This window comes from Leptodactylus fuscus, chromosome 6, assembly GCF_031893055.1.
Source record: "Leptodactylus fuscus isolate aLepFus1 chromosome 6, aLepFus1.hap2, whole genome shotgun sequence".
In the NCBI taxonomy this organism is placed as follows: Eukaryota; Metazoa; Chordata; class Amphibia; order Anura; family Leptodactylidae; genus Leptodactylus; species Leptodactylus fuscus.
The window spans coordinates 177,095,472-177,116,835 of record NC_134270.1 but is presented as its reverse complement, the minus strand read 5'-3'; the positions used below and the strand labels follow the sequence as shown (position 1 = coordinate 177,116,835).

Below are 21,364 nucleotides of genomic sequence, written 5' to 3'. Positions count from 1 at the left end.
AGCATGAAATTGTTGCTTATGGTTGAACCTCACAGATTACTGTATTATGGCTCCATTTGGCACCTCGGTGAGTCTCTACAGTAATACACAAAGGCTTTAAGGTTCCAGTCTCTGCACCCATACGGCCTCTGTGCACTGCTGTGCAAGTTTGGTGCAGAAGGGATTGAGTTTAGGATCATTTGTCTCTGGTTAATATGTATATATCTATTTCCTCCTCCTGATCTCTAATGAAAACATGAAAAATGATAGAAAGAAAATCCAGCACTCATACTGAATGTGAAAAAAACTCCAATATATATTAGTCTAAAATAGATGGCATTTCAATCAAAACATGACCTTCATCAGATATCAGACCAAATAGAAGTGAGTTACAGGGAGAAAAGCATCAGGATTACGGTTGAGCGATCGTGTTTGGAAAAGATCGGATTCCAATCAGCAATCAAAAAAATTTCACGATCGCGATCGGAATTCTGAACACGATCTTTTTAGGTGGGATCGAGATCGGTACTATTTCCCACAATGCTTTGCTTAGCCTTCAAACTGAGTATACGCTCTTCTCATTGTGAGGGGAGTGTATACTCAGTGTGAAGGCTCCTCTGTGGTTCTATAGGAATGAATGGAAGCAGCCGGCACACAGCGTTAACTCCCTGCTCGCCGGCTGCCTCCATTCATTCTAATGGGAGACTAAACTAACATCTCTAGTAGCTACTTACCACTAGAGATGGCTGCTTCGGTGCCCGGTGTTCTCTTTCTTCACCTCACTGCTGCTCCACGCTGCTCTTCTCGCCTCGCTGATGCTGCCTCCTCCTAGGTTAGTTTTTAAAGCGCTAGGAAGGCGGGGCTTGTGGCTTAGGAGAGTGTGGGCGGGTACAGGGCGAGGAGACGTGATCACCCACACTCTGATAATCTGGGAGGCAGGGGGCAGCAAGGCAAGACGAGCAGCATGGAGCGGCAGCGAGGCGAAGAAGAACACCAGGCACTGGACCAGCCATCTCTGCAGGTAAGTGGACACCAGGGGGGACTAAGTAGCCAGAGGATTAAAAAAAAATCCTCTGGCTACAGAGCGTGGATTCTAACAATTAAAGCGTTCAATTGTTAGACTCCATGCTGTATAGTGAATAGGATTGCTTTTAAAATCCGATCTCCGATTAATTAAAAAATCCCATTGACTTGCATTGTGATCGGAATTGGGATCGAGATCGGGTTCGAATGAAAAATGATTGGAAATCGGATTTTAAAATCGATCCTGAAAAGTCAAGATCAACTCAACCCTAGTGATCAGAGGATAGATGCATTTTTTCACATTAAGTATGAGTGCCGGATTTTCTTTACATGTAATATGTTATTGGGTTGAGCCCATCTCCATGCACCTACGTTTCTACTTCCGCCAGTGCCGATACATTAATATCAACATGAAAAATAAAACTTTTGATCCTTTGATTAATTCTTCAATTAACGCAAATAATGAAGTATGAGGGAAACTAATCCTGACTTATGAAGAAGGTACATTCGCCAGCTTTACTTCTGGAGCTTACTTAAAGGGAGTCTGTCAGCAGGAAAATCAATATCAAAACAATGACAGTACCTTGTAGAGCGAAGATACTTTCCGAAGATGTCATTTTTTATTCTGCATTTCAGCTCCATCTTCATGAAAATCAGTGTTTTATTCTTATTAAAATTAGCTGGAAAGGGCTTTCGTGCTGTGTCTTCTCCTGCATGGACGCTCCAAATAATCGCCAATGTGCTGTCATTAGTTTATAGTAATTTTCCTGCTGACACTCTCCTTTAACAATTCCAATTACGGGGTAAGGATAAAATGAATATAAAACCTACAATAATCCTTGAAAAATGTGATTTTTTTTTTTTTAGGCACAACAGGTAAGTTTGGCCCCCAAATGTTCAAAAATGTCAGTTTCCTTTCTATTACTGTACAATGATACAGATTAATATCAATTAAAGAATAAGCAAAAACACAAAACACATAAGAGGGGATGTGCAGTACAATACAGACAGCCCTAGTAAGTAACACAACTGGGACAGAAAACAGTATATAATATCAGATAATATCAGTTATAATGTATCTGAATGTAAAATATTCACAAGAATCATAAGAATGTAATTGTGTAAATACACTATTATACCAGGGGTGGGCAATTAGTTTTCCCATGGGGCCACATGAGAAATTGTAACGGTTCTAGAGGACCATGCGCACAGCGAGAAATTTAGCTCCACCCACTTATCCGCTGACTCCGCCCATTAGCAATCATTTTTCCATGTGCCCCACAAAGTAAAATCCTCCTACAGTCACCCTAACATTATACAGCCCCACATTATAATGTTTCCCTCCAAATGTCCCAGAGTATTAAGTCCCTCTCCTGGTGCCCCAGTATAAACCAGCAGAAACTAGAGGGGACATTAAACTAGGGCAGCTGGAGGGGGACATTAAACTGGGGCAACTAGAGGCAGACATGTCCCCCTCCAGCTACCCCCCATGGTTTAATATCCTCCTCCAGCTGCCCCAGTTTAATGTCCCCCTCCATGTGCATTCAGTTTACCTGCCCCCCTACAACTTCCCTTGGTTCCCCCCTCTTGCTCACACATGCTGTCTCCTCTCTCTTTATCATCTAGCAGCCCCCATTGCCAGCAGCTTGCATCAAGCACACAGTTCCGTGTGGCTCCGCCCAGGGTCGGACTGGGGTGTCTAGGGCCCACCAGTGGAATTGTTTCTAGGGGCCCACCACCAGGACCCTGCAGATCAGCGATACCGAGACAGGGCAGCTAAAGGTAATACCATCTCGGGAACCATGCTGCTCATCTGCCATACAATGTGCAACAACATACTACCTAATTATTTCTACTGTGCCTGAATCAGGCGAACTGCCATAAACATCTCAAAAATTGTGAAAAAATGTTGTACTTTATTAAATTTAACACATTAAAAATACACAATAATAAATGTACAGGGGATAGTACAAACCATATAATACATGGAGGTTAAGTTGTAATACTGCATCAAAGGCTGTAGGTATAACTCATGTTACATATATATATATATATATATCAGATGTCATGGTATATCTGTGCGTCTGAACAGCACTTCATTAGTTTAAACCTGGTTTACATAGAGTATATACACATAAATAGAATTAAGGTCGTGCAGGGTTACATTTACCTATAAGTAGACCTCCATGTACATGAACGCGCGTTATAGATAATAGAGTCCGATATTAGTGGACCATTACCGCTAGTAGTGGTTGCAGCCAATTCTCCCCCTTTGCGGTCCTCTAAATAAAAGTTACCCCCAGGATTGATGCCAAAATGTTATCAATTTCTCAATCCAAATCAAGGTCAATGTCTGGGTCCTCAGTCCAATCCACTGCATCAATCCAACACAATGAGAGTGATGGTTGTGGAACCACCGTTTTAGGGGATAAGAATTTTAAAGGGGCTAACACTCTGCTGATGCAAGGCTTTACTCACCCAAAGGGCCAAAATCTCTGCAGGTAGAGGCTGAAGTCACCTGAAGGGCCTCAATCTCTGCTGGGAGCTCAGCTTAAGGGCCTGGAACTTAATTTGGAAGGGCTCATGTTAAGGGCCAGAAAAGTGAATTTTGGAAGGTCTTACCACATCACACACACACACACACACACACACACACATCCACAATGACAGGTCAGGGGGGGACTGATGGATTTCCCATTGTCTATTCCATCTGTGATTGTCATGGGCAACGTGATTTAAAGGGGTGGTTGATAATGTTTTTTTTAGCTTAAATTTGGGTTTGTGTCCATCCATTTGGGGAGTAAAGAAGGTTTCCAGGTATTTTCCCACTTTGATAGAGGTTTTTTTGAATGTGGAAAGTGTGTAGTTGTTAGGCTGTGATGTTGGGGTAATACATGGACTTTGATGTGTTAGATGCCCCCAGACATGCTTCCCCTGCTGTCCCAGTTGTATTCCAGAGGTGTTGGCATCATTTCCTGGGGTGTCATAGTGGACTTGGTGACCCTCCTGAGTCAAATGGTGGGATCCCCTGAAACAAAGCATTTTTCCCCATAGACTATAATGGGGTTCGATATTCATATGAATAGTCGAATATTGAGATGCTATTCAAAATGAATAATGAATATCGAATATTTTACTGTTTGCTCATCTCTATTGTTCATGTCTGGTGACTGGGCTGGCCAGTCCTGGAGCACCTTCATCTTCTTTGCCTTGAGGAACTTTAATGTAGAGATGGATGTATGACATGAGCACCATCCTGCGGCAAAATTTGACCCCTTTTATGATTGGGAATGTAAGAGGAAGCTAATACTTCTTGATATTTTAGGCTATTGATATTGCCTTCCACCTTGCGCCATGATCTTACACCCAGAAAACAGTTAAGTTTGGTGGTGGAATCTTGGATCCATACGGGCTCCAGTAGGTCTCCTGCAGTATTTGCGATGGCTGTGGTGTAATTCAACTGAAGATTCATCTGAGAAATCCACCTTCTGCCACTCTTCCATCGTCCATCCGTTTAGCAGGCTGTGGGCCTTTCATTGCCTTTTGTTTAGCGCTGGCTTCTGGGCAATAATTCGACCATGGAGGACATTTTGAGGTAGAATCTTACAAACTGTTCTAGATGACACAGGGATTTGAGGTGACCAGGCCTGTTGGAGCTCTGCTGCAGTGGAAGAGAGGCTAGTTTGGATTTTCTAACCAACAAACGTTCCTCCTGAGCCATTGTCTTGCGGGGTTTGCCGGACCTGGGCTTGTCAAAAACATCTCCAGTCTGTTCAAATCTTTTTTTTTTTTAATTCTTTGTACTTGACACTGAGACACATTAAAGGTACTGGCCACCTCTAGAGTGGATCTGGTCTTCAGCTTCTTAATAATCAAGGCTTTGGTCGCAGGGTTGATTTCTGGCATGTTGTCAGAGGTGAAGTTGCAGTTCAAGTGAAGGTTTGGGGTGCTGGAGTTCTTCTTATACACACCCACTAATTAACCGATCAATTAGTGAGCACCGGCAAGGCTGTACACTAGGATTGGGGGCATCACATGACAAGGCGATAAAACTTTTCTTTTGCCAAAACCTGACCTTTCTGTGTTCATTAAATGATCAATATTTTGCCATTGAAGCCAATTTATTTTCTTAATAAAAAACACATTTGTGAGGGTTTCAGCTTTCATAGGAGACATTTCTTAAACCAATAGATGACTTTAAAGTCAGGTTATAAGCTTTTGATTCCACAACATGGATAAGCGACACAACTTTTGTCAGGGACTGTACAAGGTTTCACAAAAAGGAGACAAAATTTATATTAAAGCGTATTATAGAAATTATTAATGGCAGCAATACAACTAGGAAATCAAAAGTTGTTCAATCTCCATCACTCACAACCAGAGATGAGCGAATAATATCTGAAACTCTAGTTTCGAATCCCTCGCTAACCTGGGAATGAATGGAAGCAGCTAGAGTTTCGAATACTATTTGCTCATCTCCACTCACAACATAAATATATTATGGAAACATAAGAGATTAACAAGAAAAATAATAGCTTAAGTAAAGATCATTTCTTCTCCATGTGGTTTTCTCTCCCCATGACTGGCTCATGAATATAATAACACATGATGTGATAAGTAAATGTAACTATCCTACTAATGTACAGAGATCCCAAGTACTTCTATACAGACCTTGTGCACCAGTCTAGAAAGAATCCCATCATCTGCACCATAAGACTACACGATGGATCCCTGTACATATAAGCGCTATCATAAACATGACCAGGATTCCAGACAATATCTAGACCATTATTTTTCTGATAAATCTCAGATGGTCTTTGGAGAGGACGCCTTGATATTTCCCATTAAAAGCCTTACAAATGCTTTTGCAGCAGGTATTTGGCATGTCTGTGCACTATTTGCACTGTCTGTGGATAATTTATTTAACCCTAAGCCTTCTATGATTCATAAATTCTTTGTTTTTATGTTGACTTATCCCTATGAGGGCTTATATCTTGCATATCTTATAGGAAATACCAAGTTGATATTGGTTTTATTATGATTTGCCACTTTTGCCACAACCAACACAGTTGTCTTGACTGCTATTGATCACAGCATCTGGGAAGGGAGGGGAAGTGGCAGGGGTCATGACATTTTCTGACTCCTTTAGATACTACCAGGTCCCAGCTGGAACCCGAATCCATTTAGCATGCACAGCTCCGGTGCTCTGTGTCAGCAATAACTATATGCTAAGTGGAACTTAATAGTAGAGCTCAGAAAGTTAATAAATTGTGAATGGCTGCATAAAAATTGTGCAAACTTAATTTTTTGAGCTATAGAAGATCAGAAGAAGCAACCAAACTGTACAGGTATTTATTTATTTATTTTTCCCTATCGCGTTCATCGTAATGGGGGCTTATTTGCATGTGGAAATACGTGACATGGTTTGTTTGTTTGTTGTTTTTTTTTTTTTGGGGGGGGGGTTGTTTACATGATATGTTTTTATATGCTACTGTGTTTTTTAAAAAACTTTTTATTGTTTTTTTTATTGTTTGTTTTTATGTTTTTCTGCAGGCCATATTAAAGGAGACATCTTACTTGACATCAGCCATGGTTCCCTGGTTCATCATCTGTATTCAGCCTGTGAGTTTTTCAAACACATGATAGTACTGAAGATCAAAGACAGATGTATCCTGGAGCTGAAAAGATGGACGGACAAACGTACCGGAGCCTTTCATTGGGGACATGCCGCAAAACATCATGCAGACATAGAAGGAAAAAGGTGAAGTATTTGTACAACTATTAAGGAGAATCCATTGTCATTGTATAACCACACACACAGACTACACCAAGCTGTGAACACCCAACTCATGCCAAGTGTTCTATCCTGCTGGATGTACTCTGTGCAGAATGGTAGTGTCATGGTCAAAGAACAAACTCATGTTCATATATACCATAACTAGAGATGGGCAAATATGTTCGAAACAAACCATTTTCGACCCGAGTATTCCAAATTGTTTGGTTTTCAATAAAATGTCTAGATGAAACTAAAATGACTCCCCCAGGCAGGCACCTGCTCTTTATTTAGCAGTGCTGTGGGTGAGGGGGAGGTAAATACTATTGATTAATAGAGATGAGTGAGTAGTACTCGATCGAGTAGGTATTGGATTGAATACTACAGTATTCGAAATACTCGTACTCGATCGAGTACCACTCGCTATTCGAATGGAAAAGTTCGATGCAGAACCAGCATTGATTGGCCGAATGCTATACAGTCGGCCAATCAACGCTGGTTCTTCTCCTACCATTAGAAGTCTTCTCTTTGCAGCGTCCCCACGGCGTCTTCCGGCTCTTTATTCACTCTGCCAGGCATCGGGCCTGGGCAGAGCCGACTGCACATGTCCGCTTGTAGTGCGGGCACGCGCAGTCGGCTCTGCCCAGTCCCAATGCCTGGCAGAGTGAATTCAGAGTCGGAAGACGCTGCGGTAGAGATGAGCGAACACTAAAATGTTCGAGGTTCGAAATTCGATTCGAACAGCCGCTCACTGTTCGAGTGTTCGAATGGGTTTTGAACCCCATTATAGTCTATGGGGAACATATACTCGTTAAGGGGGAAACCCAAATCCGTGTCTGGAGGGTCACCAAGTCCACTATGACACCCCAGGAAATGATACCAACACCCTGGAATGACACTGGGACAGCAGGGGAAGCATGTCTGGGGGCATAAAAGTCACTTTATTTCATGGAAATCCCTGTCAGTTTGCGATTTTCGCAAGCTAACTTTTCCCCATAGAAATGCATTGGCCAGTGCTGATTGGCCAGAGTACGGAACTCAACCAATCAGCGCTGGCTCTGCTGGAGGAGGCGGAGTCTAAGATCGCTCCACACCAGTCTCCATTCAGGTCCGACCTTAGACTCCGCCTCCTCCGGCAGAGCCAGCGCTGATTGGCCGAAGGCTGGCCAATGCATTCCTATGCGAATGCAGAGACTTAGCAGTGCTGAGCCAGTTCTGCTCAACTACACATCTGATGCACACTCGGCACTGCTACATCAGATGTAGCAATCTGATGTAGCAGAGCCGAGGGTGCACTAGAACCCCTGTGCAAACTCAGTTCACGCTAATAGAATGCATTGGCCAGCGCTGATTGGCCAATGCATTCTATTAGCCCGATGAAGTAGAGCTAAATGTGTGTGCTAAGCACACACATTCAGCTCTACTTCATCGGGCTAATAGAATGCATTGGCCAGTGCTGATTGAAGCAGAGCTGAATCTGTGTGCTTAGCTCAACTACTCCACCGGCGTAGTTGAGCTAAACACACACATTCAGCACTGCTTCATCACGCCAATAGAATGCACTGGCCAGCGCTGATTGGCCAGAGTACGGAATTCGGCCAATCAGCGCTGGCTCTGCTGGAGGAGGCGGAGTCTAAGATTGCTCCACACCAGTCTCCATTCTGGTCCGACCTTAGACTCCGCCTCCTCCAGCCGAGCCAGCGCTGATTGGCCGAATTCCGTACTCTGGCCAATCAGCACTGGCTAATGCATTGTATTGGCGTGATGAAGCAGTGCTGAATGTGTGTGTTTAGCTCAACTACACCGGTGGAGTAGTTGAGCTAAGCACACAGATTCAGCTCTGCTTCAATCAGCGCTGGCCAATGCATTCTATTAGCTTGATGAAGCAGAGTGTGCACAAGGGTTCAAGCGCACCCTCAGCTCTGATGTAGCAGAGCCGAGGCTGCACAAGGGTTCAAGCGCACCCTCGGCTCTGATGTAGCAGAGCCGAGGGTGTGCTTGAACCCTTGTGCAGCCTCGGCTCTGCTACAACAGAGCCGAGGGTGCGCTTGAACCCTTGTGCACACTCTGCTTCATCAAGTTAATAGAATGCATTGGCCAGCGCTGATTGAAGCAGAGCTGAATGTGTGTGCTTAGCTCAACTACTCCACCGGTGTAGTTGAGCTAAACACACACATTCAGTACTGCTTCATCACGTCAATACAATGCATTAGCCAGTGCTGATTGGCCAGAGTACGGAATTCGGCCAATCAGCGCTGGCTCGGCTGGAGGAGGCGGAGTCTAAGGTCGGACCAGAATGGAGACTGGTGTGGAGCAATCTTAGACTCCGCCTCCTCCAGCAGAGCCAGCGCTGATTGGCCGAATTCCGTACTCTGGCCAATCAGCGCTGGCCAGTGCATTCTATTGGCGTGATGAAGCAGTGCTGAATGTGTGTGTTTAGCTCAACTACGCCGGTGGAGTAGTTGAGCTAAGCACACAGATTCAGCTCTGCTTCAATCAGCACTGGCCAATGCATTCTATTGGCGTGATGAAGCAGTGCTGAATGTGTGTGTTTAGCTCAACTACTCCACCGGCGTATACCACCCAGTTCTGAGTTGGTATTGTTGTCTCACCATTCATTTTGCCATATACATTTTCACTTTGACTTGGTTGCGTTTGCTTTAGAGAGCTAGAAATAAAATACTGTACATAGTCCTAGGAGCTCTGACAGTGTTCGACATTATGTTTTATAGAAAGGTTCCTAGGAGCCCTAAGAGTATTCTACACTATGTTTTATAGATAGGTTCCTAGGAGCCCTAAGAGTATTCTACACTATGTATTATAGATAGGTCCCTAGGAGCCCTAAGAGTATTCTACACTATGTTTTATAGATAGGTTCCTAGGAGCCCTAAGAGTATTCTACACTATGTTTTAAAGATAGGTCCCTAGGAGCCCTAAGAGTGTTCTACACTATGTATTATAGATGGGTTCCTAGGAGCCCTAAGAGTATTCTACACTATGTTTTATAGATAGGTTCCTAGGAGCCCTAAGAGTATTCTACACTATGTATTATAGATAGGTTCCTAGGAGTCCTAAGAGTATTCTACACTATGTTTTATAGATAGGTTCCTAGGAGCCCTAAGAGTGTTCTACACTATGTATTATAGATGGGTTCCTAGGAGCCCTAAGAGTATTCTACACTATGTTTTATAGATAGGTTCCTAGGAGCCCTAAGAGTATTCTACACTATGTATTATAGATAGGTCCCTAGGAGCCCTAAGAGTATTCTACACTATGTTTTATAGAGAGGTTCCTAGGAGTCCTAAGAGTATTCTACACTATGTTTTATAGAGAGGTTCCTAGGAGCCATAAGAGTATTCTACACTATGTTTTATAGATAGGTTCCTAGGAGCCCATATTTGATATGTTTGGTTCCCTGTACTGATTTATTTATTACAATGAGATCTAGTATTCTTTTCAGGTTGAATTGAGCTTTTATTTTATCCTATTGATGATGACTGAGGAACAATCACTTTCTTCCCTTTCCCAATTTCTTACAGTCACCAGTTAGAAGACAAAGAAGTGAAAGTGAGATCAGCAATGCAACATGTTGTGAAATGTGACCTCGAGAAAGAAAACATGACAAAGCCGATAGTTTTACCTCCGGCCGATTGTATCATCAGTACTTTGCTACTCGAGGCTATCAGCAAAGACCAAGATGACTACATCAGATATCTCAGGAAGTTCTCAAGATTGCTAAAACCTGGAGGACACTTCATGTTACTTGGGTGTTTAGGAGAGACATATTACACAGTTGGGAGAGACAAGTTCCATGCTTTCAGCTATAGTGATGATTTTGTCAGGAAAGCTCTAGAAGGAGAAGGTTTCATAATAGATCATTGTAAGCTTCAGAAGAGAACAGCTGTGAGTGACCTTACTGACTATAAGGCTGTCATATTCATTGCAGCTCACAATAAGAAGTAGATCTAGGTAGAAATGTCGTGTATGAATTAGACTCTAGGCAGATTATATTCAAGGCTTCCATTGTACGTATATAGTATATAGAATATAGTAATAGTAGCACAGACAACTTTGCTCTTATAAAAAATGCATTGGAATGAACATAAACTTAAGTCTGCATGTCTGTAATTTGTATGTAAATCCTTAATGGAATAAAGTAAACCAGGGCTTCCTGTATGATGATATTTAGCAACAATTTATATAGAATTGTCTTCATTTTCTTAATAGGATATTAGTTGTAAAAACTGTTTCATACTATAGTACTGTATTGTATCGATATTTTGCATTCAGAATTTTTCAAATGATACAATACTACTCCTTTATAGTGAATATCCCCGCTTGTCAATTTAAGAAAGTCCAACATTTTTGAGTTATGATTTCTTAATTTATATTTATATCCATTAGGCCTTCCGTTTCTTATACAGAGGTGTAAATAATCTGCATAGACATTAAAATTAAATAGTGAAATCCCGTCTTGGCCATTGTGAAGCCTGGAACATTTTTTGCTCTGTCGCTTTGTCCTGTTTTGCATTGCACCACCTCACTTTGTAATGCTTTAAATAATGCTTAAATTCCATTGAGGGGGCGCTGCAGGAAAATTCTGCTATCTGAGGACACTATGTGATTGTGTTATTGCCAAGGGAACCTTCTAACAAGTCAGAAGTGTCCAAAGTAATGGACACCTTTAATTTATTTTATAGATTACATATATAAAAACTAGCAGGAGGACCCGGCTTCGCACAGGTATATTACATTTTTTGTTTGTGTAGTGGCCCTGAATTGCCCTTGTTTATTTTGTATGTCATTTGTGTGTGTGTCCATAAGTGTCATGTGATCATGTGTATCTAATTTTGGATATCAGTGAAAATCCTGTGATTGGTTGTTATGGAGACCTGGAGTAAAGCTGTGTGTATGTGACCTTGTGTAACAGTGTCATCCACAGTGCTCTGCCCCTTTAAAGTTGACTTACAGCAGTGAAAAAAATGGCTGGGTTGCTATGGAAATGTGGAGTAAAACTCTCATGTGTGGTAATGTGTGGTGAGACACCTATATAATCCTCCGGCGTCTAGTACTATGTGCAGATGTGCGTATCTAATAATCTGGTGTGTAGTGCTGAGGCGCATATCTAATCCTCCAATGTGTGGTATTGTGTGCACAGGAACATATATAATCCTCCGGCGTGTGGTAAAGTGTGCGTAGGCGCGTATTTAATCCTCCAGTGTCGTACTGTGTACAGACGCGCATATCTAATCCTCCAGTGTGCGGTACTGTGTGTGCAGGCGCATCTCTAATACTCTGGCGTGTAGTACTGTGTACATGTATCTAATCAGAAACTGTCCAATTCTTATGGGTTCACTACACAAACAAAAAAATCTAATATTCTCATGCTAGCATTAAATTCATTTTAAGCAATTGTTTATTGTGATATGACACATTACCTTTAAATAATGTTATGTTGTTCATCTGCAAAAAGTGTGATTCTCTTTCTGACAAAAACTACATCCCTGTATACTAATTCTGATCTTATACTGACACAGTATTGCAGTATATGGGCACTATATGGCAGAATGGGCATTGTCTTGCTTTATAGATAGATCGTCATTATTCACGATTCCCCTATAAATACACAATGTATGGCCAGATGAATTATTTTAGTAGTAAATATTGAACACTGGTAGAGGTGACATCATGTTATAATCTGGTCCCTTATGATTTCTATGTCAATAAGAACTAAGAATGTTTTTGTGTGTAGAAGTCATTTAGAACCCATGACTGTACATGAGAATAAGAGGCATCAACCACCGACAGCAAAGTCTACTAATAATATACTGTGATACAAAGATACAGAACAAGCTGCAGTTATTAAACCACTTAAAGGGGTTATCGGGTCACAGAAAATTACCCCCTAACCACAGGGGCTATAAGGAACTGTTTAGGGGTCATAAAAGTCCTGCCCCAGAATTTATACCAGAATTGTGTTCATTGACCTGTATCCTGTGCAGTCCTAGCGGATACAACAGCTGAAGACTGAGCTCCTGAGGCTTGTGGACACCATGGAGCTTAATGATAATTGCATTATCAAGAAAATGGTCACTACCGTGTTTTCCCGAAAATAAGACAGTGTCTTATATTAAATTGTCACTCTAAATATAGGACCTGTCTTATTTCGGGGGGTGTCTTATTACAACCGGCAGTCATGCCAGCACTTCCTTAGTGGAGCGTCAGCATGACTGCCGGTTGTAGGTAGTGTAGTGTAGGGGAGGGGGGAAGGTATCATACTTACCTTTCCCTTCTTCCTAGCAGCACTGGTGCTGCTGTTCGTCCCGGAAGTGGTGGGCGTGGCTTATCAGAGCTTTCGTGGGCGGGGCTTAGCGAGCTCCACTTCACTGACACAGTAGCCATGCTCTGTGCTCCGTGTGCACAGGAAAGCCGGCTGCTGCCTCTTCTGTATGGCAGCTGCTGTCTCTGCCTCTGGGATGAGCTGGGAGAGCTCATCCTACAACAGCAGAGGCAGCAGCCGGCTTTGCTGTGCACATGGAGCACAGAGCATGGCTACTGTGTCAGTGAAGTGGAGCTCGCTAAGCCCCACCCACAAAAGCTCCACTAAGCCACACCCCCCAAAACCCCGCACACCACTGCCAGGCATGCCTTATTTTCGGGGATGCCTTATATTAGGCAATTTAACAGACACCCCCGCATGCCTTACTTTCAGGGGGTGTTCTAATTTCGGGGAAACACGGTATGTATTATTTGTCCACTAGATGGAAGTATTACTGTGTGCGTCTCTATTTCTACATTCCCTATCAGAACGTCTTTGAAATCTGGGAGGAAATACCTAAAGAAAGCCACCAAACATGAGGAGAACATACAAACTCTTTCCAGATATAGTCTTTGGATCCAATTTGAAGCTAGGACTCTAAGCACTACTACTCCTTGACCTGAATACCCCTTTCAGACTAAAACCCTACTTTCTAGAGGACTTTCTATACACCTGTATGGAAACTTCTGGCACTGCCATAGGTAGAATTGATATGCTGCAACTAGGATTGAGCGATCGGGATCAGAAAAGATTGGATCCCGATAGGCGATCGAGTCAATTTAATTTAATTTTTTTTTCATACAAGATTTTTATTAGTTTTACAAGTGAAAAGTTACAGAGCGACAAGTAACAAGAAAAATAAAACATAAAAATTCAATACAGATATCCAACAGTGTAGTAAATGACTGACGTCCTGGTTGTATGCATATAAATATGCGGTATGTAAGAAAGCATAAACATGTCATGTCAACTTACTCAGAAAACCATGTGTTAATTCACACAATGAGCTTAAGAATAATAACTTTTCATAGTGCAGTAAGACAAAAGAAAAAGGGGTAGGGGGAGGGGGGGATGGGGGAGAGACAAGACAAAGGTAGTTCACTTTCCAAAGGAAAAAGAAAGTCTGATAAAGAGAGCGGTAAGGTGAAGGGTTAGGGCAGTTTTAGATCAGCAAACTAAGGAGGAGCCATCAGGTGTCACTAGTAGAAGAGGATTTCTGCTCCAAATAGTCTATCCAGGGAGACCAAATGTTCACAAATTGAGTATGGGTTCGTGATGCCCAACTAAGTAGTTCCTCGAAACGCATGATTTGAGTCACTTGAGTTAGCTTCCCATTCCTGCACAGATGGTGAGGTCATCTGCATCCAGTATTTTGGGATTAACAGTTTAGCAGCAGCAAGCAGATGGTTAAGTAGGATGTCTTTTTTAGGTACATAGTGGGGCATAGATTTCTTCAGGAATATAATGATAGGAGAAAGTTCAAAGTCTTGGGACTTCAGCTGTTTAATTGCGTCCTCTATGTTAGACCAGAATGGGATAATGTGTGGACATGATCGAATAAATTTCACGATCGCGATCAGGTTCCTATCTAAAAAAAAGATTGGGAACTGAATTCAAATCCCGGTCGCTCAACTTACCTGCACAGATCTGCTGCCGCTACCCGTTCTTCTTGCTCCTCTTCTCTCTCATGCACATGCCTTCAGAGCGCCGTACGCACCCCCGCCTCCCTAGGCTAGTGTTACAGATGCTGGGAGAAGGTGGGGCTTGTGGCTTAGGAGAGTGTGGGCGGGTCCTGGGAAGTGATATGTAAGTGATGCACTCACATCTCCCCGTCCTGTACCCACCCACACTCTCCTAAGCCACAACAAGCCCCGCCTACTCCCAGCATCAGTAACACTAGCCTAGGGAGGTGGGGGTGCACACAGCACTATGAAGGCATGTACAGTAATTGAGAGAGGAACGGGGAGTGACAGTGGCAGCGGATCTGTGCAGGTAGCCGGACAGTAGGGGAGACTAAGTAGCAGGTGGATTTTTTAATCACTACACAGCGTGGAGTCCAAAAATTGAAGCTTTCAATTTTTGGACTCCATGCTATGTAGTGAATAGGATCATTTTTAAAATCCGATCTTTGATAATTAAAAAATCCCACTGACTTGCATTAGGATCAAAATTGGGATCGGGGTGGGGTTCAGATGGAAAATGATCAGAAATCGGATTTTAAAAATGATGCTGAAATCCCAAGATCGGCTCACCTACCTAATCGTAGAGAATCTATTTAGAATATTGGGTGCTGGAGATAACAGAAGTGATTGCTTAGGAATGGTAAGAGCAAGAGAAAAATTTCCAACTGCATGAATCTGAAGATGTGTGACAAAGGCGTAGTCACTGGCCCTGCCACACTCATCGTCATATAAGCCAATTTTGTGGCATCTGATTGATAACTAGTATGCCATGAACTGGAGCAGAATTCAGTACAGGTGCAGGGACACCCCGAGGATGTGTCTGATGTATGATGAGACCAGCGACTTCTCAGACATGAGTAGAATCCTCCTCTGGAGCAGAATATACGTAAACTGTTGTTAGCAATGCTGTTCTTCAGAAATCTCCTGCAGCACTTGGTTTTAATGTCATAATTTTTTTAATTATTTTTCCATTCACATTGCTATATGAGGGCTTATTTCTTACCAGACAGGTTTTACTTCATAGTGGTACATTTAGTATTCCATATAATGTGCTGGGAAAATGCAAAAAATAAATAAATATCATGAAAATTAGAAAAAAAATTGCATTTGTGCCATGTTCTTCTGGGTTTTGTTTTTATGGCATTCACTGTGCAGACATATGGATATGAGACAAGATGTATTAATGACAAATACTGCCAGAAAATCAAGTTGTCCTGAAATTTAGTTATGCTTTAAATGAGCTGAATCCGTTTAGTCTGGAGAAGAGGCGTTTTAGGGGGTGAAATGATAAACCTATATGGCCCATATTAGAAATATGGGGAAAAGCTGTTCCATGTAAAATCCTCTAAAATGACGCACTTCCTCCATCTGGAGGAAAAAAGGTTTAAAATCCACGGGTAACAAGGCTTCTTCACTGTAAGGACTGCAAATCTGTGTAATAGCCTACCCAGGAACTGATTCTATACTGTAAGGAATATTAAGGGGCTACTCGAAACGAATATCGAATATCGAGTATTTAACTACTCGCTCATCTCTAATAAACATATGATGGGATGGTAAGAAAAAAAAATAAACAAAAAAAAGATTGTTTTAAGTAAATATATCATCTCCATGTGACTTTCTCTCCCCATGACTGGCTCATGAATATAATAACACATGATGTGATAAGTAAATGTAACTATCCTACTAATGTACAGAGATCCCAAGCACTTCTATACAGACCTTGTGCACCAGTCTAGAAGGAATTATCTGTACCACAAGACTACACGATGGATTCCAGTACTTACAAGCGCTATCATATACATGGCTATGATACCAGACAATTACTGGACCAATATTTATCAGATGAACCTGAAATGGTCTTTGGAGAGGACGCCTTGATATTTCCCATGAAAAGCCTTACAAAAGCTTTCTCAGCAGGTCTGTATCTGGACTGTCTCTGGTTAATTTATTTCCATACTAAATGGGCAAATTGATTTACTTTGAGATATGGAAGATCAGAAGGGACAACCAGACTGCTCAGGTATAACAAGTAAAGGGATCAGAGTAAATCCTTGGTCTTGGAGTATAATGTAAAATATAGAACATCAGGGTTTAGTAGAATCATTTCTCCCTATGGAGTCTCCAGAAACCAGGAAAACTTATTGATAATGTCAAAAGGCAACTCAAAAATGTAACTTGTAAATCTGCTGTCATCTGGCAGTTTGGGGTCCACCAGTTGGTGCGAATGTCACTTCCTGATCTCTCACCAATGATAACCTGACAATGTGTAGAATCTCCTGTACAATGAAAGATATCAGATCTTACAAAGAGAATGCACCAACAATCATTATATGATCAGGGTGTCACTAATGGCAGAAATAGGAATAAGTGTAAAGCTAACAATGTACACATGTTATTATCTACAACATATATTATGGTTTAATGTGTTGGTTGTTTCAATATTTGGATTTTTCTTAAAGGTCATATTAAAGGAGACATCTTACTGGACCTCAGCATTGGTTCCCTGGTTCATCATCTGTATTCGGCCTGTGAGTTTTTCAAAGACATCATAGTGCTGAAGATACAAGACAGATGTATCCTGGAGCTGAAAAGATGGACGGACAAACGTACAGGAGCCTTCCATTGGGGTCATGTTGGAAAAATTCATGTAGACATAGAAGGAAAAAGGTGAAGTATTTGTCCAACTATTAAGGAAAACTCACTGTCATTGTCATAGAGAACATATGGAGACAGATCTAGGGAATGTTTAGGCAGGATATCTTCTTCCTGTAATAACCACACACAGACTACACCAAACTGTGACCACCCAACTCACCCCAACTATTACCCTGCTGTAGCGTAGTCATCTCATGCTCAAAGAACCACCCAATGCTGATATATACCAGGACTAAGATTTAACTTGGTTTGTTGTAGAGATTTTATGCAATTATGAATTTTTGTGCCTCTCCCTACACCTAGCATCATCAATCTGGGGCAGGTCTTTGCAGGGTGATTTGTGAATGGCGGGTTGTGGCAAAAACGGGAGGGACTGTTGAAGGGGCTCAATAGCTTCAGATCCCTTATAAGAATACCGGATCTCAGATTGTTACTAAGTAAATGTATATTTGTCCAATTCGGTAATTATTATAAATACTGTTTTAATTTTATCGTATGGACTGTAAGGGTTATGGCCACACCAAATATGTTTGTTATTTATGATAAGGGACAATCACTCTCTTCTCTTCTCTCTTCCCATTTCTTTAAGTCACCGGGTTGAGGACAAAGAAGTAAAAGTGAGATCAGCAATGCAACATGTTGTGAAATGTGACATCGAGAAAGAAAACATGACCGAGCCGATAGTTTTACCTCCGGCCGATTGTATCATCAGTGCTTGGCTACTAGATGCTATCTGCAAAGACCAAGATGACTACATCAGATATCTCAGGAAGTTCTCAAGATTGCTGAAACCTGGAGGACACATCATATTAATTGGGTGTTTAGGAGTAACATATTACACAGTTGGGAAAGACAAGTTCCATGCATTCACATATGATGAAGATTTTGTCAGGAAAGTTCTAGAAGAAGAAGATTTTATAATAGATGAGTGTAAGGTCCATAAGAGAACATCTGTCAGTGATCTTATTGATTATAAGGCTATTATATTCATTGTAGCTCACAAGAAGTAGCTCTAGGTAGAAATGTAGTGACTTGATGAGACTCTTGTCAAGTTATATTCAAGCCTTCCATTGCGTGTATACATCAGGAGGATTAGCCATTGTACATCTCCAATAGAAGGTTGTGCATTGCAGGTGTCTTTCTTAAGGAAAGCTGTATGGAAAGCACAGACAACTATTCTTTGCTGTACACTAAAAAAATAAATAAATAAAAAAAAATCATTGAAAAGAACAGAGAGCTAAGCCTGTATGTCTAGAACTTACAAGTAAACCATTAAATGGGATGTAATAATCAAAGCAAACCTATATAATATTATTCACTGTCAACAATTTACAGAGAATTTTGTAATTTTGCTTAAGTAAGATCTTGGCTGCAAAAAGTATTTCACTCTATAGATCCCAGAAGGTGCATGTTAATAGTTTTTTTTGCTTTTAAACGTTTCAAGTCACACAATATTATTATTATTATTATTATTATTATTATTATTATTATTATTATTATTATTATTATATAGTGAATGTTTGACTTTCTTAATCATTTATATTAGTCCTAAATCCTTTGAATTACAATTTCTTTATGTATCTTTATGGTTTTAAATCATCTACATAAACATTAAGTTTAATGATAACATTCTGACTGCAGGCACCACTAGAGGGAGCTCATCAATACAATGGAATACAATTAGAGCTGTATACAGGCTCCTAGTGGTGACTGTATGATGTTAGGATTTTCATATTTTTAATTTATGGATAAAGTGTGGGTTTAAAGTTCTAAGACGTCAACCTCTATAAGGATATAATGTAGAATAATGGCATAATAATGGACTGGCTTAGATAGGAGAAAGCAAAGTGGTGGAGGGTGCAGAGCACTGCTCTATAGTAACATATACATTTTTTGAAGGCCGCTTGCGTAGTACGCTCCTGTTCTCCATAGCACTACAGCTGTTTGAGCGCTGGGGCCCGCCCCCAGTGCTGGGAGATAACTCATTTGCATACAAACAAAAAACAGATTTTTGACCAAACGGCGGGGCGAAGGCGACTTATAAAGGTAGGAAACAAATAGCCTTTCTTAAGGATATTCCGATGTGTTAACTAGAAGAAAAAATATTTTAATGGTAGAATCCCTTTAAAGGAGAAAATTCATCTCACAGTTTGTTATACAATTTCTCCCGATCCCAGTAATACCCCACACGTGAGTGTAAACTGATGTAGCTATTTAAAAATGTAATGTGCAACGTCAAAATTGAAATTTTTAAAGAAATATGCCAATTTGCACAATAAGTTGTACTCACTTTGAGTCATCAGAGACATACTCATAAAACTATATAGGTGGGTTATCCTGAGTACATATAAAGTTATGGATGTGGCTGCTTGGGCGCACAACAGGACTCAGAAGAGAGGGAACCCTGCACTTTTTAGCTTTTGGAGTAAAGATTTAGAGAGACACCATGTTGTTGTTTTTGGCGATCCCTAGAGGTGCCAGTAAATTGGAATTCCCCAAGAAGTGACCCAATTTGTAGGGGCAATTTTAGAGTCTCTGCAAATATGACATGGCGTCCAAAATCTGACAAGCTAAATCTACGATACAAAAGCCACACAGCGCTCCTTCACATCTGCACCCTGCTCTGTGCTCAAACGGCAGTTTATGTCCACATGTATGACACTGTTGTACCCAGGATAACAGAAGTGAGGAGCGCTATTTTAGTTTTTGGATGTCATGCCACTTTTGCAGAGCCACTGAATTGCAAGTAAAGTGGAATTCCACAGACTTGTGACCCCAGTTTGGAACCAACACCCCCGAGGGGATTTATCAAGTGGTGTAGCGCACATTTTTAACCCTTAAGTATTGCATTGACTTACTTTCAATAAGTAGGTGTATAATGGAAACAATTATACCAGGACTTGTATTATAACCAGGACTTGTATTAAAAGATAGACTTTTATTCAAAGAACGTCCATAAAAACATCTACATCAGTGGGAGAGAGGAAGATGCCATAAAGACAAGGCAACACATTGTTTCATGCACACACATTTTTTCAAGCCTCAGGTTGCCACCATTACATTTGGAACAACAAACATTATATATCAACCCTTTCGCTGCCGAGCACGTAGCTATACGTGCTTCCAAGGTGGGACTTCAGTAGCGGAGGACATAGCTACTACGTCCTCCCTACTAATGCCGATATCTCATGACTGCATGCAGATATCTGGATGGTTTAAGATTCATTTTAAAGATGAGAATCTTATCTTTAAAATGATACCTAGCACTTGCTGATAGAAGTTATAGTTTTGGACCGATTCACTGTTGAATACACTATTTGGCATTGAAATCCAACTGCAGATATCAATTCCCGACTGCATTTCAACAGTGATTCGCTCCAAAACTATAAGTTTTATCATCAAATGCTAGATATCATTTTAAAGATGACATTCTCATCTTTAAAATGCATCTTTAAAATTTCCAGATACCCTTGGCAGCGAAAAGGTTAACCTGCCTCCAAAAACTATGGCCAATTACATTCTGTAGGGGAAGGGTGAAAGCGACCAATCAAATATTGGAGCACACTCCCCCCAAACAGCAAAAGCCATGCCTCCCAGAAACATTGGACCAGAAAGTGAACCTATATTAGGCTCACAAGGTATGGTCCATTCATTGTCCATTAGGGATATAGTAGAAAAAAATCAGACCAGAATGCAGAGTAAGCCTTGACTCATATGAAAATAAATGAGCACGGGGCAAAAAAGCTTCAAGAGGACCAGAAAGTAAACTAACTAGTAAGTATGGAAAAGTAAAAGAGTCGCGCACATGCACAGTTAAACTCTTTTTGCCGGGTATTACGGCTTTCAAACATGCGGACCTGAAGGAAAACAGGCTACATCACTAAATGTAACAGCATACAGCACATTTAGGGTCCATTCACAGGAGGAAAA

At 41.2% G+C, this 21,364-nt stretch overlaps 2 protein-coding genes across 2 annotated transcripts; both read left to right on the top strand.

The window, feature by feature from the left end:
* Positions 1–5,696: 5,696 nt before the first annotated feature.
* LOC142209868 (nicotinamide N-methyltransferase-like) lies at positions 5,697–10,738 on the top strand. The gene is made up of 3 exons (XM_075278907.1): positions 5,697–5,876; positions 6,556–6,763; positions 10,315–10,738. The coding sequence occupies exons 1-3, from the start codon at positions 5,726–5,728 to the stop codon at positions 10,736–10,738; spliced, it is 783 nt and encodes a 260-aa protein (XP_075135008.1). The 5' UTR covers positions 5,697–5,725.
* A 5,792-nt stretch (positions 10,739–16,530) lies between these two features.
* Positions 16,531–18,444, top strand: LOC142209866 (nicotinamide N-methyltransferase-like). Its single transcript, XM_075278906.1, has 3 exons — positions 16,531–16,696; positions 17,239–17,446; positions 18,024–18,444. Exons 1-3 carry the CDS (start codon positions 16,546–16,548, stop codon positions 18,442–18,444), a joined length of 780 nt encoding a protein of 259 aa, XP_075135007.1. The 5' UTR covers positions 16,531–16,545.
* Positions 18,445–21,364: the final 2,920 nt, after the last annotated feature.

Coding starts and splice junctions, on each gene's coding strand:
- LOC142209868 (XM_075278907.1), top strand. CDS start 5,726: ATGGATCCCTGTACATATAAGCGCTATCATAAACATGACCAGGATTCC. Junction 5,877..6,555: donor TACAAATGCTTTTGCAGCAG/GTATTTGGCATG, acceptor GTTTTTCTGCAG/GCCATATTAAAGGAGACATC. Junction 6,764..10,314: donor GCAGACATAGAAGGAAAAAG/GTGAAGTATTTG, acceptor AATTTCTTACAG/TCACCAGTTAGAAGACAAAG.
- LOC142209866 (XM_075278906.1), top strand. CDS start 16,546: ATGGATTCCAGTACTTACAAGCGCTATCATATACATGGCTATGATACC. Junction 16,697..17,238: donor TACAAAAGCTTTCTCAGCAG/GTCTGTATCTGG, acceptor TTTTTCTTAAAG/GTCATATTAAAGGAGACATC. Junction 17,447..18,023: donor GTAGACATAGAAGGAAAAAG/GTGAAGTATTTG, acceptor CATTTCTTTAAG/TCACCGGGTTGAGGACAAAG.